The sequence below is a fragment of the Panulirus ornatus genome, chromosome 9 (genome assembly GCF_036320965.1).
Source record: "Panulirus ornatus isolate Po-2019 chromosome 9, ASM3632096v1, whole genome shotgun sequence".
NCBI classification, from domain to species: domain Eukaryota; kingdom Metazoa; phylum Arthropoda; class Malacostraca; order Decapoda; family Palinuridae; genus Panulirus; species Panulirus ornatus.
In genome coordinates this window covers 12,712,596-12,724,449 of record NC_092232.1, presented here as the reverse complement: position 1 = coordinate 12,724,449, position 11,854 = coordinate 12,712,596, and the positions used below count along the sequence as shown (strand labels likewise).

At 37.0% G+C, this 11,854-nt stretch overlaps 1 protein-coding gene across 6 annotated transcripts in view; it reads right to left on the bottom strand.

The window, feature by feature from the left end:
* Positions 1-8,007: 8,007 nt before the first annotated feature.
* The window catches only part of LOC139750214 (adenylate cyclase type 1-like), an 836,862-nt gene continuing 833,015 nt past the window's right edge, over positions 8,008-11,854 (bottom strand). For all 6 annotated transcript variants that reach the window (XM_071664687.1, XM_071664693.1, XM_071664690.1 and 3 more), the window contains one exon: positions 8,008-11,347. In XM_071664687.1, the coding sequence (XP_071520788.1) occupies positions 11,013-11,347 (335 nt within the window). In that variant the 3' untranslated portion in view covers positions 8,008-11,012. The remainder of the gene's footprint in view (positions 11,348-11,854) is intronic.

The following is an 11,854-nucleotide window of genomic DNA, read 5'->3' as shown; positions in this document are numbered from 1 at the left end:
ACTAATATATTGGGTTTATTATTAATATGAATAAAACTATCATCATACAAAATCACATGATTACACCCATATCAAAGGAAAAAACATCAAGGACTATCCATTAGTTCACTTGAAGTGACACCTCCTAACGTTGCTCAAGTCTTTTTTATAGTCACAACCCATGTGGCACTCTTGCCATGACAGAAAATCTGAGAGGACTTGGGTGCCCTTTGAAGCCATCTGGCATAAATCACATTTCATATACATGAATGACTTCAATACCTAACACAGCCTTAGATTTGCTGCTAATCTATTCCAGTTACTATCATAATTCAAACCATAGATGGCATATTTGACGAGTTACTCCACAAAGTCCTTCTTGCAAGGATATGATTCAAATACTTGTAGGAATGGCCAAGGTGCAAGCTCCTGCAGCCTTGTAATAAGTGCACTGCTACCTTCACAATGATTCATTTGTTCATCTACCACCTCAAATGACCATGAGTACTTAGCAAAACCTTAGAAACATCCTCCTGCAGCACAGCAATAGGACCTTGGCAACTTCTCTTCCCTCCTGCAGCAGTAACCCAAGATTCATGTCTCATCTTTCCTCTTGCTCTCACACAAGCACCACAGGACTCTTGCCTCACCTCTTTTACTCCACCAGCACCAGTTGCAGAAACCCACCCATAGAGTGCACTTCCTTGTACATATTCCTATAGCATTGCTGTGTTACCTGCATTTCCCTAACCTTTCTCCAAGTTTGAGATTCCAGGAGATTATACAAGTCATTATGTGTTGCCACCTTTGTCTCAATTAATATGGACTATTTAGTAGACTACTTTACTCAAGCTCATCTTATCATATATTTAAAGTCTTTTTCTAACTCATAAAACTTTGTATCTTTTCTGTCATCATAAATGAATTAGTGATATGAAAAGAAATTTTCCCACCATAATTAGTGCCCCAAAGACTATTGCTAATTAGCCTGTAAATAATACGGGACACATACCAGAATCATAGTTTCCCCTATATTGTTATACAGGTAACTAAGACACTAGCATTCTTTTCCAGTACTGGTTGCAGTTGCTTTGAATATAAAGCATCACTTAATACTGATAAAACATGCCTTTCAATATAAATGACATGAAAAGGCAACCGATGCAAGTACGGCTTGAGTTCCCACTGGGTATGACATTTTGCTACAAGGTAAATAAAACTAGGATTTTTTCCCATGCAAAATATGGTTACTTGTGCCATGATATACAGCCTACATACTGATAAAGTTGAAATGTGAGTGAGAAAGGCAACTCATAATGAAATGTACAGGCATTGTATGGGTCTATTAGGGGTGAGGACTATTAGGGGTGAAGTCATCTAAATCAAACTCCATATCCAAGTTAAAAGGCTAGTAATTAAAAGGAATCGTTGACAAGTCCAACCATTTTTCCATTTGCTACAGGAGTTTTCTATTTATACTGTCACCTTTTAGGAAAACCTCTTGTTCATGGTGGGGGAGAAGCTTTTGAAGTCTATCTGGCATGCGACCCACCCTCCCCCTTATCTTTTTTTACTTTTTGAGAGTAATATGTGTTCCAGTGAAATGCCAGCTTTGGTGAAAGATGTAAAGGAAGGGAAAAAAGTTGAAATTTATTAGGGCTCCACAGGGGTTTTTCGACCTGATCTATAAATGAAATATGAACTAGTGTGAGGGAAACTTACCTTATTCCTTCAAGGCTGAAGGTGCTCTGGGACTAGCAAAGACCTCTGAATCAGAAAGAAATAACTCCAGTGTCACCTGAATCACCTCCTGGTCAGAAATGGAGCTTGCTTGAGGTCAATTTATTTTCCCCACACTCATGATGTTCAATCAGTCAGCTTTTTACCAGAGCTGAGGTGTTTCCTAGATCTCTTAGCACATACAGTACTGAGGGCTTTTCATATCTGCTTTGGTCTAATAAACTTAGGTTTGTGTACCATAAAGAAACAATGCATTTGCATGAGGATGTGGGCAATGAGTTTGGGTTGACCATGAAAGAAATTATCTCAGACTGGTAAGCAGTGGCCGTGCTACTCCTTCTTTCATCTTAAAATTTTTACTCAAAATTATCTTTGATCTTTGTGAGAAAAAGGCATAAAAGATATTGTACCAGTAAATTAATGAAAATCAGTTTAAAATTAAGTGTATTTATGTTGAGAGAACATTGTATGCTAACAAAGGAAAAATGCATTAATGTGATGGGGGCAGGTTGTCACATGTGTTCTTGATGCCCAGTGTTATGTACTGAGGTTGGGCACTAATGAAATATTCTGTCACACCCCAAACTTAGTGTGTTGGCTCCTTAACTTATCAAGCTAAATTGGTGATGTAACAGACTTTTACAAAAGTTCCTGCTTGAACACAAACTTAGTCCAGAGGGGTCCAAAGGGTCCAATGAAAGCTGCGTTCCTATATTTTCAAGTTAGTTGAGGCATCAAGGGCGACTGAGGCTGAAATCAAGCCCATCTCATTTTTCAATTTCCCACAAGAAGGAACAGAGAAGGGAGCCAAGTGAGGATATTCTCTCTAAGGCTGAGTCCTCTATTCTTAACAATACCTTACTACCTTGGGAAATGGCAAATATGTATGGAAAGTTTTGTGGGGCCTGGATGTGGAAAGGGAGCTGTGGTTTCGGTGCATCATACATGACAGCTAGAGACTGAGTGTGAACGAACGTGGCCTTTGTTGTCTTTTCCTAGCGCTATCTCGCACACCTGCGGGGGAGGGGATTGTCATTTCATTTGTGGTAGGGTGGCGACGGGAATGAATAAGGGCAGACTATGAATTATGTACATGTGCATATATGTTTACGTCTGTGTGTGTATTTATATGTATACGTTGAGATGTATAGGTATGTATATGTGCGTGTGTGGACGTGTATGTATATACATGTGTATGTGGGTGGGTTGGGCCATTCTTTCATCTGTTTCCTTGTGCTACCTCACTAATGCGGGACACAGCGACAAAGTATAATAAAAAAAGGGCCAGGTGAGGATATTCCCTCAAAGGCCCAGTCCTCTGTTCTTAACGCTACCTCGCTATCGCGGGAAATAGCGAATAGTATGAAAAAAAAAATACATAAATAAATAAATAAATAATATATTTATTTATTTTGCTTTGTCGCTGTCTCCCGCATTTGCGAGGTAGCGCAAGGAAACAGACGAAAGAAATGGCCCAACCCACCCCAATACACATGCATATACATACACGTCCACACACGCAAATATACATACCTATACATCTCAATGTACACATATATATACACACACAGACATATACATATATACGCATGTACATATTTCATACTGTCTGCCTTTATTTATTCCCATCGCCACCTCGCCACACATGGAATAACATCCCCCTCCCCCCTCATGTGAGTGAGGTAGTGCTAGGAAAAGACAACAAAGGCCACATTCGTTCACAATCAGTCTCTTGCTGTCATGTAATAATACACGAAACCACAGCTCCCTTTCCACATCCAGGCCCCACACAACATTCCATGGTTTACCCCAGATGCTTCACATGCCCTGATTCAATCCACTGACAGCACGTCGACCCCGGTATACCACATCGATCCAATTCACTCTATTCCTTGCCTGCCTTTCACCCTCCTGCATGTTCAGGCCCCGATCACTCAAAATCTTTTTCACTATCATTCCACCTCCAATTTGGTCTCCCATTTCTCCTCGTTCCCTCCACCTCCGACACATATATCCTCTTGGTCAATCTTTCCTCACTCATTCTCTCCATGTGCCCAAACCATTTCAAAACACCCTCTTCTGCTCTCTCAACCACGCTCTTTTTATTTCCACACATCTCTCTTACCCTTACATTACTTACTCGATCAAACCACCTCACACCACATATTGTCCTCAAACATCTCATTTCCAGCACATCCACCCTCCTGCGCACAACTCTATCCATAGCCCACGCTTTGCAACCATACAACATTGTTGGAACCACTATTCCTTCAAACATAGCCATTTTTGCTTTCTGAGATAATGTTCTCGACTTCCAAACATTCTTCAAGGCTCCCAAGATTGTCGCCCCCTCCCCCATCCTATGATTCACTTCCGCTTCCATGGTTCCATCCGCTGCCAGATCCACTCCCAGATATCTAAAACACTTTACTTCCTCCAGTTTTTCTCCATGCAAACTTACCTCCCAATTGACTTGACCCTCAACCCTACTGTACCTTATAACCTTGCTCTTATTCACATTTACTCTTAACTTTCTTCTTTCACACACTTTACCAAACTCAGTCACCAGCTTCTGCAGTTTCTCACATGAATCAGCCACCAGCGCTGTATCATCAGCGAACAACTGACTCACTTCCCAATCTCTCTCATCCACAACAGACTTCATACTTGCCCCTCTTTCCGAAACTCTTGCATTTACCTCCCTAACAACCCCATCCATAAACAAATTAAACAACCATGGAGACATCACACACCCCTGCCGCAAACCTACATTCACAGAGAACCAATCACTTTCCTCTCTTCCTACACGTACACATGTCTTACATCCTCGATAAAAACTTTTCACTGCTTCTAACAACTTGCCTCCCACACCATATATTCTTAATACCTTCCACAGAGCATCTCTATCAACTCTATCATATGCCTTCTCCAGATCCACAAATGCTACGTACAAATCCATTTGCTTTTCTAAGTATTTACCACCTCTTCTCTGTTTACCAAATCATTCTCCCTAACCCTCTCACTTTGCATACCACCTCGACCAAAGCACCCTATATCTGCCACTCTATCATTTAACACATTCAACAAACCTTCAAAATATTCACTCCATCTCCTTCTCACATCACCCCTACTTGTTATTACTCCCCCATTAGCTCCCTTCATCGATGTTCCCATTTGTTCTCTTGTCTTATGCACTTTATTTACCTCCTTCCAAAACATATTTTTATTCTCCCTAAAATTTAATGATACCCTCTCATCCCAACTCTCATTTGCCCTTTTTCACCTCTTGCACCTTTCCCTTGACCTCCTGCCTTTTTTTATATATATCTCCCAGTCATTTGCACTATTTCCCTGCAAAAATCATCCAAATGCCTCTCTCTTCTCTTTCACTAATAATCTTACTTCTTCATCCCACCACTCACTACCCTTTCTAATCTGCCCACCTCCCACGCTTCTCATGCCACAAGCATCTTTTGCGCAAGCCATCACTGCTTCCCTAAATACATCCCATTCCTTCCCTACTCCCCTAATGTCCTTTGCTCTCATCTTTTTCCATTCTGCACTCAGTCTCTCCTGGTACTTCCTCACACAAGTCTCCTTCCCAGGCTCACTTACTTTTACCACTCTCTTCACCCCAACATTCTCTCTTCTTTTCAGAAAACCTCTACAAATCTTCACCTTCACCTCCACAAGATAATGATCAGACATCCCTTCTGTTGCACCTCTCGGCACATTACTTACTCACTAACTCCCGCGTTAGCGAGGTAGTGCAAGGAAACAGGTTATAGAATGGCCCAACCCACCCACATACACATGTATATACATAAACGCCCGCACATGCTCATATAAATAAAGGCAGACAGTATGAATTATGTACATGTGTATATATGTATATGTCTGTGTGTTATATATATGTGTACACTGAGATGTATAGGTATGTATACTTGCGTGTGTGTAGATTGTATCTATATACATGTGTATGTGGGCGGGTTGGGCCATTCTTTCGTCTGTTTCCTTGCACAACCTTGCTAACGTGGGAGACAGTGACAAAGTAAAATAAATAAAAATAAATATAAATAAATATAAATAACATATTCATACTTGCTGCTTTCAGTCATTCCCTTCGCCACCCTGCCACACATGAAATCACACCCCCTTCCTCCACATGCGCATGAGGTTGGCCTAGGAAAAGGCAACAAATGCCACATTCATTCACACTCACACGGGTTCGAATTCTGGTTGTGGCAGTTGCTTCTGCAAACATTGCGCTTGACTTGCCCTCTGCCAGAGGCCTGTTAAGGGTAAGACACTAAAGCATAAGCAGCAGCACTGGAGCTCTTTGTTATACAGACTCTGTTGCTGTGGCCATCCCTTTGAGAGTGTTCCAATTGGAACAGGCATCAGAGAAATGGATAGATTGATAGTAATAGGTTACATTTATTACTAGCATCATTCCATCAACATATGCTCTGCATACCTGCTTGTCTTTTTAATTTTCATGTCAGTCTGTTCATTACTCTGTTAAGCAAATTAGAAATACTGAAACATATTCTGATTGTTATTAACAGCAAAAACAAATGGTTAGGTAGGTGCAATAAGAGGTATGGGTGATTTTACTTTGGTTCACCCAATAGCATCAGCTGGACTATCCAAGTCAGAGCTTGTATTATCTTCACTGTGTATGTGCATAGTCAAAAAATTATATCCACCATCACTTGGAAAAATGAGGATGAAAAATAGTGGAAAGGCAATCCAAAATTAGCCAGACTCTCAGATCTCCACTTGTTTTTGTTTGCCCATGTAAACAAACAGTGGACTATTCTTGTTGAAGCTTTTCTCCTCATTAGATAAAAATCTTCATTTGAGTGTCGGCATAGTCATTACTATCATATTCATCATCATTCAGCATACTGGGACAAAAGCAATGGGAAAGCATTCAGGAATAAACCACACACTTGCCCCTCCTCTGCTAGATGGCTTGTCATGCTGTCATCTGCAGATGTAAAATAAATGTTTTCAGAGTCATCTTTTAATAGGCATGGCACTTTCTATGCTCTTGTCAGCTGGGAATGATAGAAAAAGTACCTGGAACCCTAAATAACCTAGGACCAGGGAGGTTATATTACTAACACTACCAGCCTGGGTACTGGGAGGGATAATAATGGTTGCATAATGAGCCAGCACTTCAGTGGTTGTCAGTTGCACTCCTCTGACCCAGATCGCTGTCTTTTCTTTCTACCTCACCCACAGGTGAACTGCTGGCATTCTGCCCACAAACATGCAATCACTCCTTATCACATGTAACACTTGAGAACACATAACTCACACAACTATCTCTTCATAACTTGAGATTTTCCTGTGGTAAGTGTTATAAACTAGCCCTGCCATTTGTGAAAGTAGTAGGAGTAATAGATGAAGTAAAAGGTAAGAACATTAGAGTTTGGTAGAAACAGTAGGTAGGAACTTTGTGTAGGAATATTAAGTAGATGCATTAGGTAAAAGTAGTAGGTTGAAACATTAGGTACAAACATTAAGTAGACATACAAGGTAGAAGTAGAGAGCAGGAACATTGTGTAGGAACTCCTTAAAACACTGTGCTAGAGTAGTCCTCTGCCAGTGGCCTATAAAGGATAAGGTATTAAAGGCTAAGAAGCAGCACTAGAGTTTACCAAACTCTTTTGTCATGGCCACCCCCTTGAGGGAGTTCTCAGAGGGAATGAGCATCAGAGAGAGAGATATAATAGATAGAATAATTTTCTGAATTTAAGAAACCCAAGTCAACTTGGTAAAATAACTAATCACACAAAAGCTCAGCCTGAGTATACTCAAGATAATAAGGGAAGGAATTAAAGATATTTTGCAGCTATGACTGACTATCTCATGGTGGTTGGCAGTTTGGGGATGGTAAATACTTTGTAAAAGTATTCTGGCTCATCTATTTATGGTCTAACTTTCAGCACAAGTCAGGCTGCAAAGTATGCATCTTTTACAATGTCAAGTCCAAGAAAAATCATGCATCCCATGACTTTGCCTTCTTTCACTGATGAAAGTTGACATGAGAGGAATTCATTCTAGCACTTCTATTTCATAACTGCTCTTCTGTGTAAGAGAATGTAATAGTGTTGATGTGTAAAATAATAAGAAATTGATTCATTGTATTACTTGGTAAATGTTAAATCTACAAGGTACTACTGTGCACTGTCAATCTCTTCACCAAGACTGCATGTTTAATAAATTCAAATGATTCTGATTCGCTATAAAAATGAATCCTTAAAATTAAACAATGGCCAAACTATTGCATTTCATTATATACAACATTTACAGTTTCCTCTGGGTTGTGATAAAACACACAGGACATTTGGACATGTAGGGCTATGCAAAAATCACTCTTTAACAGCATCAAAACCTCCGAGGACCACCTACTATACATGTCAAAAGAATTACATATGTTACATAAAAGAATTTTAGCAGCCTAATTAGTGCACCAGTAAGGCTCTCTATTTTGAACAGATCTAGATTTCAATATATATATATATATATATATATATATATATATATATATATATATATATATATATATATATATATATATATATATATATATATATATATATAATTTTGCATACAGTTATACTCAACAAAACCACTAAGAGGAATTAGATAATATTTTGTATGACCAAACAAGACATCCAATTTCAAAGGACTGAGGTTCAGTTAAAATAACAATTACCCAAAAAGTTTCTATTTGGAATGCATGATTATATAATTACTGGTGAAATTTAGAAATTAGACTTAAAGGTTTGTTGTAGTCTTCCCGAATATGCTGCATCATAACATTCCTGCACCAGCAATTTAAAAAGACTGACATACTAGTGTACTCCAAAAAAGTTATAAAGTTTGCATTACATTTAGAAGCTACTATACCCGATAGTATTGAAAAAAGTGAATGGTCTAACTTGTTCACAATGTGATGGATGGCTCAAGTGATACAGCATCTTAAAACATATAATTTACAACAAATTATTTTCCAATGCATTTGGAAAAATAATCATAAAGACAACAATCTAATCTGAAAAATTATGTCTATAATTTACATCCAATGAAAATGGATGAAAAACTGATGGTGAGATGCTCAAAATACTGAGCAGATAACTGTATAACATACAATATTGACATAAAGGCAGCTTTGTAAATCTTTTGAATCTAGTTACCATATCAAGACTTTTATACAAATTTAATATCTTTATACAATATATTTCTGAGAAGATAATAGATGTACATGTACATATATCTTCTCCAGTACAGCTACATTACCTATACAGGATTAATGGAAGTTCTAAGTATCTTTGGTTCCATTTGGTTTTTATCCTATCACTTTATTGCCACATTCTTTTATTGAAGAGAACCAAATTACGCTTAAATTCATAATATAAATTTCTTAATATTTTGAGAAGATACTTTTCATATGAGAAGCCCATAACCTATATTCTAACAGAAATTTTCACAAATTAGATTTTTATATTTATAATCTATGTATGTTCCTGAGTACCTGTTTAATTTTAAGGCTTTAGTACATAGTTTCATAAAATAAATAATCTAAGATTACCTTATGTTACAATTAAATTTTGCATAATCCTCTAAAAGTATAAGCAGTACACACATACCCATAAATGTATGACATTTATATAACTCTCTCAAGAGCCAAATATAATATGTAAGAAAATGACCCTTAAAAATGCTTTTCTGCAGTACAAGATACAAAACTCCAACTTTTAGGGATTAAGCTTTGTTGAAGTCTTAAAAATGAATGGATAGCTCTGTATAAACCATATCTAATGTAGATTTTACATATACACAGCCATATATAAAGTCTACTGAATATTCTACATGCTTCATCAGAACCATATCTACCTGCTGAATATTCAATATTTCTCCCATAGCAGCATGTGATACCCATCAAATATTCCATAACTTTCAAATCCCACATATTCTACTTGAAGAATATATTACAACTTCACAAAATCAAACTTAATATCAATTACTTACTCCAACTTTTCCAAGATCCACATGAAACATTTACAGTTCTTAGCTAACATTACAATTATGCAGCCAAAACAATTTTTCATGCAAATATAATGTCAGAAATCTATGTTTTCAATTTCTCCACTCTTAACAATAATTTTAAGTCCCTACTAATTTATGATACATAATGTATATCTATTATCACTGTACTAAAAGTTCCTTTGCAAAATATACAAAATAACCTTTAGTGTTTTTGATGCCTAAAATGATCATTCACCTCTTAAATTTATTCATGCATAGATTGCATTACTGTGAATCACATATACATATTTTTATATCTAAATTCCCAAATTAAATAAAACAAACTAAAAACTGCATAATCAAAGTTTCAAGTATGCTCATTTTACCAATCTTCCCCCAAAAAAGGGTATAATCAGTATCAATGATATTTTTTCCTTATGGTTTGAAATTTGAAATTAAATCCTGCAATGTTCATTAATTCAAAGGGTAACAAGAATGCAATCTTTTCTCCACAATGGAAAAGGATGTGAGCATAACTGTACAATTTCCAGTTTGTAACTATATAACCCTTTGATTTTCTCACTGAATATTTCTTATTAACTGTGCTTCATAAATCACATCCTTAAATTTAATGATACTAATTACTGTATTACCCTGTTATAAAACTGAAGCTTCCATGTATATAATACATTTATGTGTTCACAAATTAACATCTATGCTAACCTCAGGCTTTGGTTGTCACACAAAAAAATTTAAACATTAAACATATAATATGTTCCCCAAATGTAATTGGTAACAATTAGCTATATCAGTCATATTTTCTAGTCAACTCACTAATATAGTGCATTACCTCACCATGATGAAATACAAAACCCCATACAACACCCAATGGGTTTGTGGATCACCAAACATGTCTTGATGCAGACATAAAATTATCATGAACACTGCAGTAATTTCTGCATGAGAGTCAAAGACTTCTGTGAACATGAAATGTGTATTTTAACCCTTTTCTGTAAAGAGACAAATAAAATCCCACAACAGAACTTTTCTACGTGACTATTCCATTCCATGCTTATGCGAGGATTAGACAAATCTTTGTGATACCATTCTTTAGTAGTTCTTGATTATACTGTTGAGCATAATCAGTCATGAAGGTGGTTACTATTAGTGCTTGTTGAGAGATCAAAAGAGATCCACATTCATACTGTTGTTTCGATACAATAGCCTTCTATTAAAGACTTCACCCAATATCATACATCACTGTCCACATCAGTCTCACTTCTTGGCTGTCCAAAGTTTCTGGTTATGCTTTCTGACATCGATCTAATATTTTGTAAATTTATTCCATCAATTCCATCCAAATCCACATCAGACAAGGGTTCTGTGTCAAAGCCATCTGAGGCCATTGCACTTGGACGATAATTGTCATACTCAGATTCGTAATATGCATTGATCTGATCAAATGAGATGATTGCATCTGAATCAAATATTCTGGAAGATGCACGAGAAGACATGCTTGTATCATCCATATCACCATCATACTGATGAGGGTCATTATAGATGGAATTCACATCACTCAGAGCACCTGGAAGACAATGGCATAATTATACAATAAAAATAAATATCTCAAAGGAATTCTATGAAAAATCACTCTCTCTTTTCTGCATTGCAACCCCTATTGACATTTTCCTTCTTTCAGTCTTTTTTTTGTTCATTCTTTCTTTTATCTGATCACTATTACTTTCTCTCTCTTTCAAAAACATGTTTAGTTAATTTCCCTTTTCTCTCTCCCCTCTTTTTTTCCAGCCTTTCTCACACAAGCCCCCAACACATCAATAATTCCTCATTTTCCCATGCAAAATGATATTCAGACATTGCTAGTTCTCAGCAAAAGAATAAAGACAACTGGAACACATTCATGTGAACATATTATACAAATAAGAAAAATATGCTAGTACCAAAAAATATATATCATCCTATATAGAAACAATATGTTAAGACTGTAAATCCATCTTTGACCTGTATAATATAAAGACTCTAACTGAGATACTTAATTTTGCACTTAGCAAGGACTGAGTTCCACTGATTACTA